Source organism: Bubalus bubalis, chromosome 14 (genome assembly GCF_019923935.1).
Source record: "Bubalus bubalis isolate 160015118507 breed Murrah chromosome 14, NDDB_SH_1, whole genome shotgun sequence".
NCBI classification, from domain to species: domain Eukaryota; kingdom Metazoa; phylum Chordata; class Mammalia; order Artiodactyla; family Bovidae; genus Bubalus; species Bubalus bubalis.
Genome location: NC_059170.1, coordinates 8,910,535 through 8,924,927, shown reverse-complemented (window position 1 = coordinate 8,924,927; position 14,393 = coordinate 8,910,535). Strand labels below are relative to the sequence as shown.

General features: G+C 53.3%; 2 protein-coding genes across 3 annotated transcripts; one reads left to right on the top strand and one right to left on the bottom strand.

The window, feature by feature from the left end:
- The first annotated feature begins 412 nt into the window (after positions 1–412).
- On the top strand, positions 413–3,858 carry UBE2C (ubiquitin conjugating enzyme E2 C). Of its 2 annotated transcripts, none has more exons than XM_025263365.3 (6): positions 413–591; positions 1,140–1,167; positions 2,210–2,317; positions 2,736–2,940; positions 3,047–3,106; positions 3,601–3,858. In XM_025263365.3, exons 1-6 carry the CDS (start codon positions 491–493, stop codon positions 3,657–3,659), a joined length of 561 nt encoding a protein of 186 aa, XP_025119150.1. In that variant the 5' UTR covers positions 413–490; the 3' UTR covers positions 3,660–3,858. The 2 variants fall into 2 exon arrangements, with proteins under 2 accessions (XP_025119150.1, XP_006051411.1); XM_006051349.4 differs by having other exon boundaries at positions 419–591; positions 2,210–2,296.
- A 5,298-nt stretch (positions 3,859–9,156) lies between these two features.
- TNNC2 (troponin C2, fast skeletal type) lies at positions 9,157–12,136 on the bottom strand. The gene is made up of 6 exons (XM_006051352.3): positions 12,031–12,136; positions 10,365–10,419; positions 10,075–10,218; positions 9,886–10,000; positions 9,567–9,703; positions 9,157–9,336 (listed from the first exon to the last, which is right to left on the bottom strand). The coding sequence occupies exons 1-6, from the start codon at positions 12,031–12,033 to the stop codon at positions 9,305–9,307; spliced, it is 486 nt and encodes a 161-aa protein (XP_006051414.1). The 5' UTR covers positions 12,034–12,136; the 3' UTR covers positions 9,157–9,304.
- Between the last annotated feature and the right edge of the window lie 2,257 nt (positions 12,137–14,393).

Genomic DNA, 14,393 nt, shown 5'->3' with positions numbered 1-14,393 from the left:
AGTTCCATGGACAGAGGAGCCTGGCAGGCTACAGTCCGTGGGGTCGCAGAGTTAGGACTGAGCACACGCACACATCACAAAATAGGAGACTCTCGGTAAGGACGTGCAGGGTGTTGCCGACTGTAGCCAAGCATTTGACCTAAAGGGATTCATCCCACGTGGACGTCTTCTAGGCCCTTTAATGGTTGGCGTTTTCCAAAGGCGACCAATCTATTACAGGTTCGTTCATCAATGACAGCCTCTTCTGCCAATCGCCAGTGAGAAACCCGATTCCGTCGCCCAATAGTAGTACGCTGGTAGGTGCGTCTAGCGGTTGCGCCATGACATAGCACTCTGCAGTGCCCCATTGGCTGGATCAAACCCAAGCGAGCCACTGATTGGTTAACGCTGCCGGAGGGTTACAATTCAAACGCCGGCGGGCGGGCCCGCAGCCCTGCAGTTGGAACTGTGAGCTCCGAGTACCGCTTTTCTCCGTCTCATCGCCGCCCGGATGGCTTCCCAGAACCGCGACCCAGCCGCCGCCAGCGTCGCCGCCGCCCGTAAAGGAGCCGAGCCCAGCGGGGGTGCTGCCCGGGGCCCTGTGGGCAAGAGGTGAGTGGTGTGGCGGTAACACCCGCCGAGCCTGGCACGCCCTGGGCATTTGGGGCCAAGAGGGAAGACTTCCGGGACCCCCACCTCCTCCTGGAACGGAGGAGTTAGAGAGACACGCCAGAAGCTCTCCTGCTCTTAAGAGACACTCCCGAAAGACGACGGAAGGGGTAGGATCACTGCCAGGATCCTCTGTCAGTGAGCCGAGATGAAGATACTCCGGCGACCCTCGGTGGCTAGGCCGGAGGGTGGCGGGAGAGCGGGGTGGAGGAGGAAGAAGGGGAGAAATTGAGATCCGGAGAGTGACGCCAGAGAAGCAGATGGGGTTAAGAGTAAGCCAGATCCGTCCTTCGAGATCCTCGAATTAGGGAGGGTGAGGGCTCACTAGGACCCTCCTATGGAAATGGAGGTGACTGTTCCCCAGGTGAGTCCGACTTCAGGGTAGAGGAAAGCCTCCGTGACAGCTGCTCCAGAGAGACTGGGGTGGGAGAAGATACCTGGAGTCGTAGCCCATCCAGACTCCCAGGTGACTCCAAGTACTCTTTTTGCAGGCTACAACAGGAGCTGATGACTCTCATGGTGAGTGACTGGTGCCCAGATCCCCAATTGGTCTACCCTTCCACCTCCTAGTCACTTATCAGTGGCTTCCTTTCCTACATCAGGCTCTTTGGTAGTCGTGGAGGTAAAAAGATGAGTCCACCTTTCTCTCTTTTGGAAAGAAGTTAATCCACGCCACCTACACACCTTTTCTCCCACAATCTCTACTCCCCAGTACCATCCCCCCCACAGTGAAGTTATACCTAAAATACAGCTCTTATACAAGGCCTCTCCTTGTCCTGGCTGGCCCTACTTCCCTGCCCTAAGGTTTGAAAAAAGGGAAAGTGTTAGTAGCTCAGTGGTGTCCGAGTCTTTGCAACCCCATGAACTGTAGCCTGGTAGTCTCCTCTGTTGAGGGAACTCTCCAGGCAAGAATACTGGAGTGGGTAGCCATTCCCTTCTCCAGGGGGTCTTCCCGCCTTGCGGGCAGATTCTTTATCCCCTGAGCCACCAGGGAAGCCCTCAGGTTTATCCACACCCATCTCTCCATCCTTCTCAATATTTCTAATCCTGCCATACTTTGGAACGCTTCCTTCCTGGACTATGTTTTCTACATTAACCCTAGATACTCAACTCACATCCTTCAATGACCGTATTGTTCCTCTTCCCAGTCTGTGAATAGTTTCTGGGCTTCATATATAACCAGCACTCAATAGCATGTTGAGGGAGTTCCCTGGTGGTCCAGTGGACTCAACGCTTTCACTGCCTTGGGCCAGGTTCCATCCCTGGTCAGGGAATGAAGATCCCACAAGCCAAAGAACAGCCAAAAAAAAATAGCATGTTGAACTGAATTCCCACAGCCAGCATTAAAGGTCCAGAGCCGCCTTCTGCTTCCCTACACAGCATCTCCTTTCTTAGCCTGGCAATGAACCTCCACAATCCCAGTACTCCCCTCAGGAAAGCATATCGGTTTGGCCTGGTTGCTTTACTTTGGATCAGAATGTGAGGTTAAGAGGAACGGGTTCACCGACTGGCTCCCCAGGAGCGAACTCTTCCAGCCCAGCATGTGTTGTTTCCTCCCCAGATGTCTGGCGATAAAGGAATTTCTGCCTTCCCTGAATCCGACAACCTCTTCAAATGGGTGGGGACCATCCATGGAGCCGCTGGCACAGTAAGTGCAGGGTTGGGAGAGGTGAGTGTGACTAAGCTGAGTCTGGGTAGAGGTGGGAAGTGAAATCCAAGTGCCAGGTCTGCTTCACGCCTCTTGCCCGGCAGGACACTCCTCTGTGTCTGCTGTGGTGCCCTGAGCTTGTGGCCCTGGTCACCCTGAGTACAGTGAGAGGCTGGGTTTAAGGCAGCGCTCTCCATCTGAGACGCGTACAGAGGACCAGACAGCAGAGACAACTGAGCGCACTAAGACTCGTGGGCCTTAGACCAAAGGATCACTGAGGACCCCACCAGATACGAGAGAACGCACCAGACCAGTTTCATGCTTCATCTTCTGTTGAGTCCTGATGAACTCAGGGGTCCTGGCAAGTCCTTTATGTGGAGCTTTGGCTGGGAACTGAGGCTCAGGGCGGGAGGGTTAATCCGCGAATCTCTCTCTCCAGGTATATGAAGACCTGAGGTATAAACTGTCCCTGGAGTTCCCCAGTGGCTACCCTTACAACGCGCCCACGGTGAAGTTCCTCACACCCTGCTACCATCCCAATGTGGACACCCAGGGTAACATCTGTCTGGACATCCTGAAAGACAAGTGGTCCGCCCTGTATGACGTCAGGACCATCCTGCTCTCCATCCAGAGTCTGCTCGGAGGTGACTGTCAGGCCCGGCCCCTCCCCCAGAACCTGGGGACCTGTCAGGACTCCCCCCAGGCCACCTCTCCTACCCACACCTGACCCTTCTTTTCCTCCACCTGCAGAGCCCAACATTGATAGCCCTTTGAACACACATGCTGCCGAGCTCTGGAAAAACCCCACAGGTAGGTCCTTCATCCTGAGGGAACCAGACCATCCCTCCCCAACCTTCAGAAGCTCCTTCAAACAACAGGAGGAATCCAGTGACTTGGGACTCTGTCCTGATGGCTTAAGGGGGCCGGGGAAGAGGGGGAGGCGGTAACCCACTTCCACCTCTTCCTTGATGTGCCTGGTTCTCTTGTTTGCTATAAAGTCAGAAAAACCAACCCATTCCACATTAATGGACCTTGGGGAGATTTTAAGTAGAAGACAAAGCTTTGTGCAAATGACTTGCTCTCTCAGGGCCCCTAGGCGCCTCCCCTGTCCCTGAGAGCAGAGCTACCCCCTAGAAGCAGAACCCATCCAGGAGACCTGTCTGAGTGGCCAGCAGAGGGTCAAGCTGTTGTGCTGGGAAACCCCTCCGAGCTCCCCAAAGTCCTCCGTGTGTATTCTTGCTGCTCTCTTGCCCACCTTACCCTCTGCCTCCATCAGTCACCAAGACCTGCCTGTTCTCTTCCAGCCTTTAAGAAGTACCTGCAAGAAACCTACTCAAAGCAGGTCTCCAGCCAAGACCCCTGACCTGGGATGTCCAGCTCTCCTTGTGTTCTTTTTTTTTTTCTTTTTTTCCTTAGGCGGTCTGTCCACGCCTCAATTTCTGTACAGGACTCGGTCTTATCTGTGGTGTCATTTTTGTTTTGTTTCTGTTTTTTAAGTTAAGTGTGGTTAAACCCTTGTGATGAATATATTAAATAAATACATTTTGGGGTTTTTATAGCAAGTTGCTGTTTTGTCATTACCCAAGGGTTGGAAGTGCCCAGGGTCGGCAGAGATCAGGTTTAGGATTTGGGTTCTCTGCTCCACAGCCCAGGGAGTAGAAACAGCTGATAGGCTGTAGGGCTGAGCAAGGAAGTGACAGGATTCCCTCCCTTGTAACCTGAGTTATTTTATGACTCTGCATCTGTTTTCCTCATCTATAAAACGGGTGTCACAAAAGGCTGGTTTCTGGGAGTTCCCTGGGCGCCTAGTGGTGAGGAGCCAATGCTTTCACTGCTGCAGCCCGGGTTCAGCCCCTGGGAACTGAGATCCCAGAAGCCACGCAGCGTGGCAATAAATAAATACTCATTTAAAGAAAAGCAAAATGCTGATCCTATGGAGTGGTGACACAGACCAGGAATATAGGTGTTGTCCCAGTTGTGTTGTAGATGAAGCTGAGCCAGATCTTTAGCCTGAAATGGAGCGATACAGTGTGTATGTGTGTATTAGAGAGGGTTGGGAGGAGGACCAGCTACCCACTTTATGACAGTAGATTTTTTGACCCTGAAGAAGGAGCAAGATGACATTCAGGTGACCCTACAGCCGGCCCAGGGTCTGGGGAGGCAGCCAGGGGAAGTTTTCTGGATGAAGGTCATAAGACACCTGGCCCAGGTCCTCCACTGATGGTTCCATCTCCACTGGGGCTCATTCACCTGCTCCATCTCCCAGCATTTCCTCTGTTTGCTGCACCACTGGTCCAGAGCCCCAGCCCCTTGGGCCATCTTTCCACTGACCCACCACAGGCCTTTGGGCCCCTGGAAGGAAACCCCTGTGTTGACCAGCTGGGTCCCAGCAGGCTGAGGTGCTAGGCCCTGCCCAAGTCCTGCAGGAAGATCTCTGTGAGAAGCTTAGGTGCACTCCAACAAGGCCCGAGCGTTGCCCTGCTCGCCTAGCCTGGTCAACTGTCTGCAGCTGCTTGTGCAGGCCTGGGGTAGGGTAGGAGGAGGAGATAGCAGGGAGACCATCAGGAAGGTTCTCACCCACCTTTTTCTCTTAATCCAGCTAGCCCACATCCCTGTGCCCCGACCAAGCTGTCACATGTGGAAAGAACTGCGGTTGGAACTTAAATGTCCTCTGATCAATTTCTTCATCTCAAATTGTGCTGTTGGCTCTCTCCTTGGAGCTTAGACTCATGTTGTTCAATCTGCTGTGCATATAAACCTTCCTGGGATTTTATTTAAATACAAATTTTCATTCAGTCCATCTGGGTGGGGCCTGACGCTCTGCAGTTCCAATCGGCTCCCAGGTGGTATCATTGCTGTTGTCTAGTTAAAGGTACAGAGCTGTCTTCTCAAGGTGTGGTCCTTCCACGTGTCACCTGGATCTGGCTAGAAATGCAAGTTCTTGGCCCCAGTAATCTGTCCAGATGATTCTGATGCTCTCAAATTGAAAATCACCAGACCAGGCTTCCCTGGTGGCCCAGTGGTTCAGAATCTGTCTGCCAATGCAAGGGACACAGGTTCAACTCCTGGTCCAGGAAGATCCCATATGCTACAAGGCAACTGAGCTCATATGCCACAACTACTGAGCCTACACTCTATAGAGTCTGCCAGCCACTGCAGTAAGAACCCCAAGCATGGCAACTAAGAGTAACCCCGCTTGCTGCAAATAAGACCCAGTGCAGCCAGAAATAAATAAAATTAAAAAAAAAAAAAAAAAAAATCACCAGGCCGGGAGATGTCTGAGAAGAGCAGCACTCAGAATCTGACACTAAATTGGTTCTTAAGTGCTGGCCAAGGTGGATAAGTCTTTGCCTGCCTTAGGAAGCCTCCTTATGTACTTTGCTAGATCATGGTGTCTGATCCCCCCAGATGGTCACGTGGCCTACAAGTGTCAGTCACAGAGACCGAACTCCACATTGTCATTCAGAACTAATCCCTCCAAGAAAGTAAAATTGCTTTATTGAATACTACTAGGGCTGCTAAAAGAGGAGGGAGTCAGTCTGGGTTGCTGGTGGAGACAGCTGCAAATAAAAAGAATGCCAAGCAGAGACAAATACCTGAGAGATGACATTGAAACTCTGGCCTCCACTTCACGCCTTGGCATCCCAGTGTCATGAGTCAACAAATCTTTTTTGTGTAACTCAGTTTGACTTCAGTTTCGGACACTAGCTCAGTAAGTATGAGAAGGTGGTCGTGGTGGTTGCTAAGTCACTAAGTCATGCCCGATTCTTGTGAACCCATGGACTGTAGCCTGCTAGGCTCCTGTGATGATTGTCATTCTCATTCATTCAGTACAATGGTTGAGTGCCTACTAGGTAAAGGCCCTAGGTTGGGGGCTGGGGATAAGGCAGGGAAGAAGACACAGTGCTGTCCTCGAGGAGAGTGAAGTTTAGGGAACAGACAGACATATCAATGGGGCTTCCCAGGTGGCTCAGTGGTAAAGCCTCCGCCTGCCAGTCCCTGGATTGGGAAGATCCCCTGGAGAAGGAAACAGCAACCCGCTCCAGTATCCTTGCCTGGGAAATCACATGGACGGAGGAGCCTGGCAGGCTACAGTCCATGGGGTCACAAAGAGTCAAACACAACCAAGCGACTGAACACATACACAAGCGAAGGCATGTCAATAGCAGGAATAAGTGGTGGTTAAAGTAGAACTGTGTTAGAATTCCTGATCCACTCCCATATTACTTGTACACACTTGGGAACTTAGAGCAAACCTCTCTGTAAAATGGAAATATTAGTAGCTACCTCATAGGATAGAACAGTGCCTCAGAATAGTGCCTGACACATAAAAAGCACTAAATAAAAGCCGGATGTGGGAGATCCCTGGCAGTCTAGTGGTTAAGATTCCAGGCTTCCACTGACATGGCTTGGGTTCAGTCCCCAGTCGGAACTGAGATAAGCCACGTGGTGTGGCAAAAAACAAAAACAGTGCTAGGCTCACATGCTGCTATGAGAACTCAGAGGTGAGTGAGGCACCTAACGAAGACGAGGAGGGTCAAAGAAGGCTCTTTGGAGAAGGAAATTGGGCCGTGTGGGAGGTAATAGGCAGTTCATGAAGCCTTGAGCAGGGCAGTGACATGATCAGATTTGGTTTTGGAAAGATCCTTCTGGCCACCGTCTGTCTAGGGAGTGAGTGGCTGGAAGGAAGTTTGCTACTGTTATCAATAGCCTGGTAAGCAATGGTGGTGACCTGAGTTATGACGCTCAGTGGGCTTGGAGAGGAGGGATGAAGTGGTAGGGAGACAAAGTGGCAGGGCCCAGTAAGTAAATTAGAGGTGGGAAACGAGTTCCAGAATTTCTGACTTGGGTCTCATCCCTGAGAAAGGCACCACAAGACAAGATGGAGGAGGGAGATTTATCAGTTTACAGCAGAGCCAGTTTGAAGCACTCAGGACACCCAGAAAGAACTGTCAACAGGTAGTCTTACTCCTGTTTCCACCCCACAGCCATATCATCTAGGTCAGTGGTCCCCAGCTTTTTGGGCACCAGGGACCAATTTCATGGAAGACAATTTTCCACCAACCAGAGTGGTAGGTGGGGGGATGGTTTCAGGATGATTCAAGCACACTACATTTCTATTATTATTACATTGTGATAAATAATTATATAACTCACCATAATGCAGAATCAGATCATCAGGCATTAGATTCTTGTGCAATCTAGATCCCTTACATGCATAGTTCACAGTAGGGTTTGCACTCCTTTGACAATCTAATACTGCCACTGATCTTACCCAACATGAAGCTCAGGAGGTAATGTGAGCGATGGGGAATGGCTATGAATACAGATGAAGTTTCAATCCTCACTCACTAACTCACCTCTCACCTCCTGCTGTGTGGCTCACTTCCTAATAGGCCATGGGCTGGTACCGTACCTGGTACTGGGGATTGGGGACCTCTGATCTAAGTTATCATCTATATGTCTGGGTAAGATGGTTGGATGGCATCACCAGCTCAATGGACATGAGTCTGAGCAAGCTCCAGGAGTTGGTAATGGACATGGAAGCCTGGCATGCTGCAGTCCATGGGGTTGCAAAGAGTTGGGCATGACTGAGCAACTGAACTGAACTGTGAACTGATATGTCTGGGTACGTCATTCCACTCGGTGTTAGTTTCCTCAACTGTAAAATGGAAATAAGGGCATCTGTCCCTGGGGTTGTGTGGATAAATGAGACAATGAGCAGCACACAGTAGGCACTCATAGGGATGATAACTAACCTCCAGCACTGCTCCTGGCTGGAAATACCATACAGGAAACATGAATGAGACAGAAAGGGGAGAAGAAAACACGGAGTTGGAGAGAGAGAGCTAGAGCGATGAATAAGAGTTCAATGTTTTAAGATGATAACAACATTACTAAAAGGATTTACGGTATGCTGACTCTGTGCCAGCCTCTGTTCTAAGCACTTGGTACACATTAACTAGTCCTTCCAACCCTGTGAAAGTGAAAGTCACTCAGTCCTGTCCGACTCTTTGGGACCCCATGGACTGTACAATCCATAGAATTCTCCAGGCCAGAATATTGGAATGGGTAGCCTTCTCCTTCTCCAGGGGATCTTCCCAACCCAGGGATCAAACCCAGATCTCCGACATTGCAGGCGAATTCTCTACCAGCTGAGCCACCAGGGAAGGCCAAAGATATGTACTGTCATTGTCCCCACTTCACAAATCAGGATAGGGAGCAGAGAGTGGTTGGTCACCAGCAGTGAGGATTCAGACTTAGATTTATCAAAGCCAAACTACCACTGCACCTAATTAGCTTCAACCCGATTCCCACTATCATTGTTTCCAAAAGAGCTCTGGTCGCCAGAGTGCAGCCAGTCAGCGCACGGATCAAGGAAGGACGCGATGGTATCTGAGCTGGGTCGTGGTATCTTGGAGATGGCATCTGAGCTGAGTTGAAGGATTTGCCAAGGCTTTAATAAGAGGAAGAAGGGGAGTCCAAGGAGAGAGAACAACGTGTGCAAAGGCCCGAGGGCTTAAAGTGCACCCCACCTCCAGAGCAAGAGAGAGAGGTCGAAGCCTGTTGAGGGGAGGGGCAACTGAGAAGAAGGGGATGGAATCTGGATTTGATTCTAGAAGCAGAGGGGACCCTGGAAGCGCCAGGCGCCACACAGCCCCTCAGCTAAACTGTCACGCACGCTCAGTCGCGAAACTTCCGAGGGCACGGAACGCCACCTCGGGTTCCCGGGTCCCGCTGCGCTCGGACCCGAGGACGCTCGGGCGGCTCCAGCCTTGCGGCGCCCTGGACGGTGGCCCAATCAGGCGGCCCCGGACACTCGATCCGTCCCGGTCCTCCCCTCTACTCAGGCCACGCGCTTTGCAATGTTTCCTTTTATTCCTTCCAGACACATCCCCAGAAGGGGCCGCGCCTCCCGCCCGGGGCGGGGGAACGAAAGCGGCTGGGGGGGCGGTGCAGCCCACGCCCGAGGGCCGCGCGGTGTCGGTGGCTGCAACGGCCGACGTCTTACTGCACGCCCTCCATCATCTTCAGGAACTCTGCGGGAAAGGATACGGTGGGGCGCTCACGAGTCTCCCCGCGGCGGACTAGGCCGGGTCCCGGGGTGGGGCGGGGGACCTGCCTCTTAGACTAGGCGCCGGGCTATTAGCGGATGCACTGCACAAAACCAGCCCGCAGGAGGCGGGGAAAAACCTGGCCCCGCCCCGCCCTCAAGGCGGAGGACGCTCCCGTCCCCGCGCCCGGGTCCCCGCGCGCCCCAGACCCTCACCGTCGAAGTCAATGCGGCCGTCGTTGTTCTTGTCCCCGTCCTTCATCAGGGATTCGAGCTCCTCGTCTGTCACGTGCTCCCCGGAGGATCGGAAAATCTCCGCCAGCTCCTCGGCGTCGATGTAGCCGTCCGCGTTCCTGCGGGCGTGTAGGGCCGGGGCGGGAGGGGGGCGCTCAGGACCCGCAGGGGCGAGCCGCCCGCGCCACGCCCGCCGCCTGCACCCCCATCCGCCCCCACCACCACCCCCAGAACCTTCGGGCCCTGCGGGCCAGATTTAGACTGCTCCGCGCCTTGGCTGCTCCCAGGGCCCCCGACGCACCTGTCGAAGATGCGGAAACACTCAGCCAACTCCTCCTCGGTCTTGCCCTTGGCGTCCTCTTTCATCTGGCGCACCATCATGACCAAGAACTCCTCGAAGTCGATGGTGCCGCTGCCTGAGGGGAGCGGGTGGTGAGTGGGCCCGAGCCCTGGCTGCCACGCCCCCCACCCCCGAGGGCCGCCGGCTCACCATCCTCATCCACCTCCTCGATGATGGCGTCCAGCTCCTCTTTGGTGGGTGTCTGGCCCAGCATCCTCATCACGGTGCCCAGCTCCTTGACGCTGATGTCCCCGCCGCCGTCCGCGTCGAACATGTCAAAGGCGGCCTTGAACTCTGCCAGGGTGAGGAGGGCAGAGGGCCGAAGTGAGCCTGGTGAGACTGTCAGCCTCACATCCACATACTGTCTCCCCGCCTGCCCAGACACTCCAGGTTCCCCGGCACCCCGCCTCCCAGCAGCCAGCCCGCCCACTCCCACTCACCAGCGATCATCTCCTCGCTGAGGTAGGACCGGGCCTCAGCCTGCTGGTCCGTCGTCTGCAGAAGACACGGGCCATCAAAGAGTCGAAGGGACAGCCCGGAGTACATTCCTGCCTTCACCCCGTTCTCCTGCACCCCCATTTCTGTACGTGCCCCCTAAGTCCCTGCAGAGCAACAGCTTCCAGTTGCCCCACTCTGGGCATGCCCCCACAGCACCCAGCCCCACTTTTGAAGAACTGGGGATTATGTCTCGCTTTTCTATCAGAGATCAAGTCAGGACCCCCCACCCCATGACCTTCCGCGAGTCATTAAATGTACCTCATTCCCTCATCTCTTCTCAGCAGCTTTTCTGGGATCAGCTGGAATCAGCCCAGTGAGAAAAAGGCTTTGTAAAGTGCTAGCATGATTCCAGCATGGTTTTCCAGTTTCCCCTACCTGCTCATCACACTTGGTACTTTAATAGTGAAATCACTCGGTCGTGCCCTACTCTTTGCGACCCTGTGGACTGTAGCCTACCAGGCTCCTCTCTCCATGGGAGTCTCCACGCAAGAACACTGGACTGGGTTGTGATTTCCTTCTCCAGGGGATCTTCCCAACCCAGGGATCGAACCCGGATCTCCCGCATTGCAGGCAGACACTTTAACTTCTGAGCCACCAGGGAAGCCCGGTACTTTAATAGGTGCTCAATAAATGTTTGCGGTCACACAAATAATAATGTGACAGAAAGTTACTGAGTACTGACCAAGGGTCAGGCCATAGACCAGGCACTGGTACCACCAAGGAATCAGGCACATTCCCTCCCTCAGAACTTGCAGAGACAGAGGGTGTAAGCTTCCTTCGGACGACTCGGTCATTGGAGTAAATACCACTCGGTGCTGGGCAGAGTGGGATGTGGGCCTTGTGGAGGTGACAGATGGCTCTGGAGAGTTCCGGTCACATCCAAGCCCAGCCACCCAGCTGGGGCTTTGGACTGAGGCTGGTGGTGAGGGAGTGCTGAAGCATCCTAGGAGTCCTTTGGCTGGCTGGCCTGTCCTCCCTGTCTCCCTCCTTCCCTCCCCCTCCCCAGTCCTGAGCCAGAAGGGCAGACTATTTTTAGTAAGGCATGGGCAACAGCAGCTGCCCTGCGGGTCTAGTTACTCCTTGAAGAGAAGTGGGGAGGGCTCTCGGAGGAGAAGCACAGCCTCAAATCCCAGCCCCTCTCAGGGAGGCTGACATCTCTCTAACCCTGCTCTGTCATCTTTGGCCCCTTGGAGCTCTGGGGGTCCTGCTCCTGAGCAGGCCTCCTGTCTTCCAGAGGAGGGCTTTAGGAAGGCTTCCAGCCCATCCCCCCACCACCACTCACTGCTTTGCTGGATAACCCCCTCTCCACCATGAGGGAGACAAGCTAAGGCCCACTCACAATCCCCTGATCCACACTGCGAGAAGCCTCAGAAGATCTCAGGGAACCAGCAAGCCTGGAGGATGGGCCCCTGGAACGTCCTCACAGCCCTCCCCTTCCAAAACAAGTCCAAAGCCCTCTTTCAGCCTTCCTCCCAGACACCGGCGTTCCAGGAGCCTTCAGATTCCATCTTCAAACATCCAAGTGACTGCCCCACCAAGGACCCAGATCTGAAAGATGCCCAGAAGAGCTCCAGTGAGGGCAGAGAGGAAGTCCCTGCTGGTGCTTACCATTTTGCAGGTCAACCTGGACTCCCACTCTAGGTCACCTTCTCCGTACTCCACCACCCAAAGATGCCCTGGCCCGCTCTAGCCCCTCAGATTTGTAGGGGCACCCTCTCCTCCCACCTCCCTGCTCCCCAGGACCAATGCCCTGGCCAATCAAATCCTGGGGTCAGTGAACCACCCCCTCCCAGAGTCCTAGCCCATTACCTAATTTAGCCAAGGGCCCTTGCAGAGAAATTTAAGCCTCTGAGCAGGTGGCGGGCTTGACGTCCTAGATTCTTGTGAGGAGAACCCGCCCTGCTCTGCCACTCCTAGTGAGCCCCCCCGCCCCACCCCCAAGAAGCACGCTTGCTCCAAGATGGGTGAGGAAGATCAGGATAGAGGAAAGAGAGGCAGCATAGTAGCATGGAAGAGCACAAGCCTTGACGTTCAAAACCCAAGATCCAAGTCCTATCTCTACAAGTTGTGCATACGTGGGCATGTGGCAATGCCACTCTGAGCTTCAGTTTCCTTGTGTGTGAGATGGAGACAGTCATAACCTTCCTCCCAGAGAAACCATGGTAAACGGGAGCTTGGGTTTAAGTCACTGGGCTTGTGCCAACTACTTAAAGTCAGTGCTTTGCAAGTGGAGTGTTTTGTATTTGAATCAGAGACCAGAAGGGGACGAGACAGGATGAGAGGAAATTGACAGCCACAGTTACTGAACCTCTGCGACATGCCACACATGTGCTAAGCGTTTTAATCATCTGATCTCACCCAGTACTCATCCTGTGAGGAAGCAACTATGGTTATTTCCCTTTTTACTGGGGAGCTTTGTAAATCATAAAGCTCTATAGTCACTTTGGGGATTCTTATTCATTCTGACTGACTGAGGGGAAGTTGGGGCAGACGGTCCTCCAGGGACCTGTCTGGAGGGAAAAATGAATAGAGGGGTCCAGGAAACGGGGTGTGCACTTGGAAGAGAAATAAACATTGAAAGTAGATTCTTCTCTCAAGCTTACCTTGTCCAGGAAAAGAGGTTTGGGGATTAACCTTTTTAGGGGGGGAGGGGACCAGGGAAGGTTTCACTAAGTAAATGCAGGGACAGCTGGCCCTTTGCTGGAGCTCGGGGAAGAAGTCTGGAGGAGTTCAGCTGGCCTCCTAGAGAGTGAAGGGGTGGGTGGATCAAGTCAAATCCAAAGGGAGACCACCCTGAGAATCCACGGGGTCCACCAGGGTGTTGGGATGGGCAACATTCATGGACTCTCATCAAGTAACAGAAAGAGCACGATGATGACTAAACACAGGGGCTGGGGCCAGGGAGAGGGGGCTGGACACCAAGGAAGGCAGACGGACAGTGGCAGCTGGGCTGCCTTCTTGCCCTACATAGATATTCCCAAGGAAAGCTCAGTGGAGCCAGGCCAGGCTAAATAAGGCCTCCCCCATCCAGGCCCAGGGCCAAAGGGTGATGCTCTCCAGGGGGTGCCTATTTGGACACAAACATTGGAACCACTTGATCCTTTAGGAACAGAGTATAGACAGTATAGAACTCCCAGCAATCCTTTGTTCATTAGTTTGTTCTTTAATTTATTCGGGGAAATAGATAAGGTCCAAACTCAGTGTGGCCAAGCAAGGTCCCACTGACCCTTCCATTTTCATTCCCACCTTACATGTGGTTCTGCTCTGGTTCAAGCTAAAATGCAGCTCCAAACACCACCCTTTATAGCCCTCCAAGCCCTTGCACATGTAGGTTTGTTGGTGTTTTTTTTAATATTTACTTATCCGGCTGTGCCTGGTCTTGGCTGAGGCATGTGGTACATTCCATCTTCATTGAGGCATGCAGGATCTTTAGCTGTGGCCTGTGAACTCTTAGTTGCAGCATGTGGAATCCAGTTCCCTGACCAGGGATTGAACTTGGGGCCCCCACACTGGGAGCTCAGAGTCTTAGCCACTGGACCAGGAGTGAAGTCCCTCGGTTTCTTCATCTTAAAAATGGACGATTCTTGTCCACTAACAGCCTGTTCCCCAGGAGGTTGTGAGGGTTAGATATGACACCTTTTCAAGTGCCGAGAACCAGGTGGAGGATACCGTGGAACCTCAGGAAATGAGAGCCTTGCTTCTTATGCACCGAGGGATGGCAGGGAGTGTGTTCCATTCAAAGCCATTCCCCCACCCCTCTCTCCTGCACATTTAAAAAGGGCAGGAGTGGACTTCCCTGGTGGCGTGGAGGATAAGAATCTGCCTCCCAAAGCAGGGGACATGAGTTCAGTCCCTGGTCTGAGAAGATTCCACATGCTGCAGAGCAACTAAGCCCATGCTCCACAATTACTGAACCCTCGCTCCAGAGCCGAAGGTTGGAGCCGCAACTTCCAAGCCCAAGTACTGCAACT

Excerpts from the sequence above, each read along its gene's own strand:
- TNNC2 (XM_006051352.3), bottom strand. Across the intron at positions 10,001-10,074 it reads CGAGGAGGTGGATGAGGATG|GCAGCGGCACCATCGACTTC; the intron begins GTGAGCCGGCGG and ends CGCTCCCCTCAG. Across the intron at positions 9,337-9,566 it reads CGGCCGCATTGACTTCGACG|AGTTCCTGAAGATGATGGAG; the intron begins GTGAGGGTCTGG and ends CCTTTCCCGCAG.
- UBE2C (XM_025263365.3), top strand. The coding sequence starts at position 491 with ATGGCTTCCCAGAACCGCGACCCAGCCGCCGCCAGCGTCGCCGCCGCC. Across the intron at positions 592-1,139 it reads CGGGGCCCTGTGGGCAAGAG|GCTACAACAGGAGCTGATGA; the intron begins GTGAGTGGTGTG and ends CTCTTTTTGCAG. Across the intron at positions 1,168-2,209 it reads AGGAGCTGATGACTCTCATG|ATGTCTGGCGATAAAGGAAT; the intron begins GTGAGTGACTGG and ends TTTCCTCCCCAG.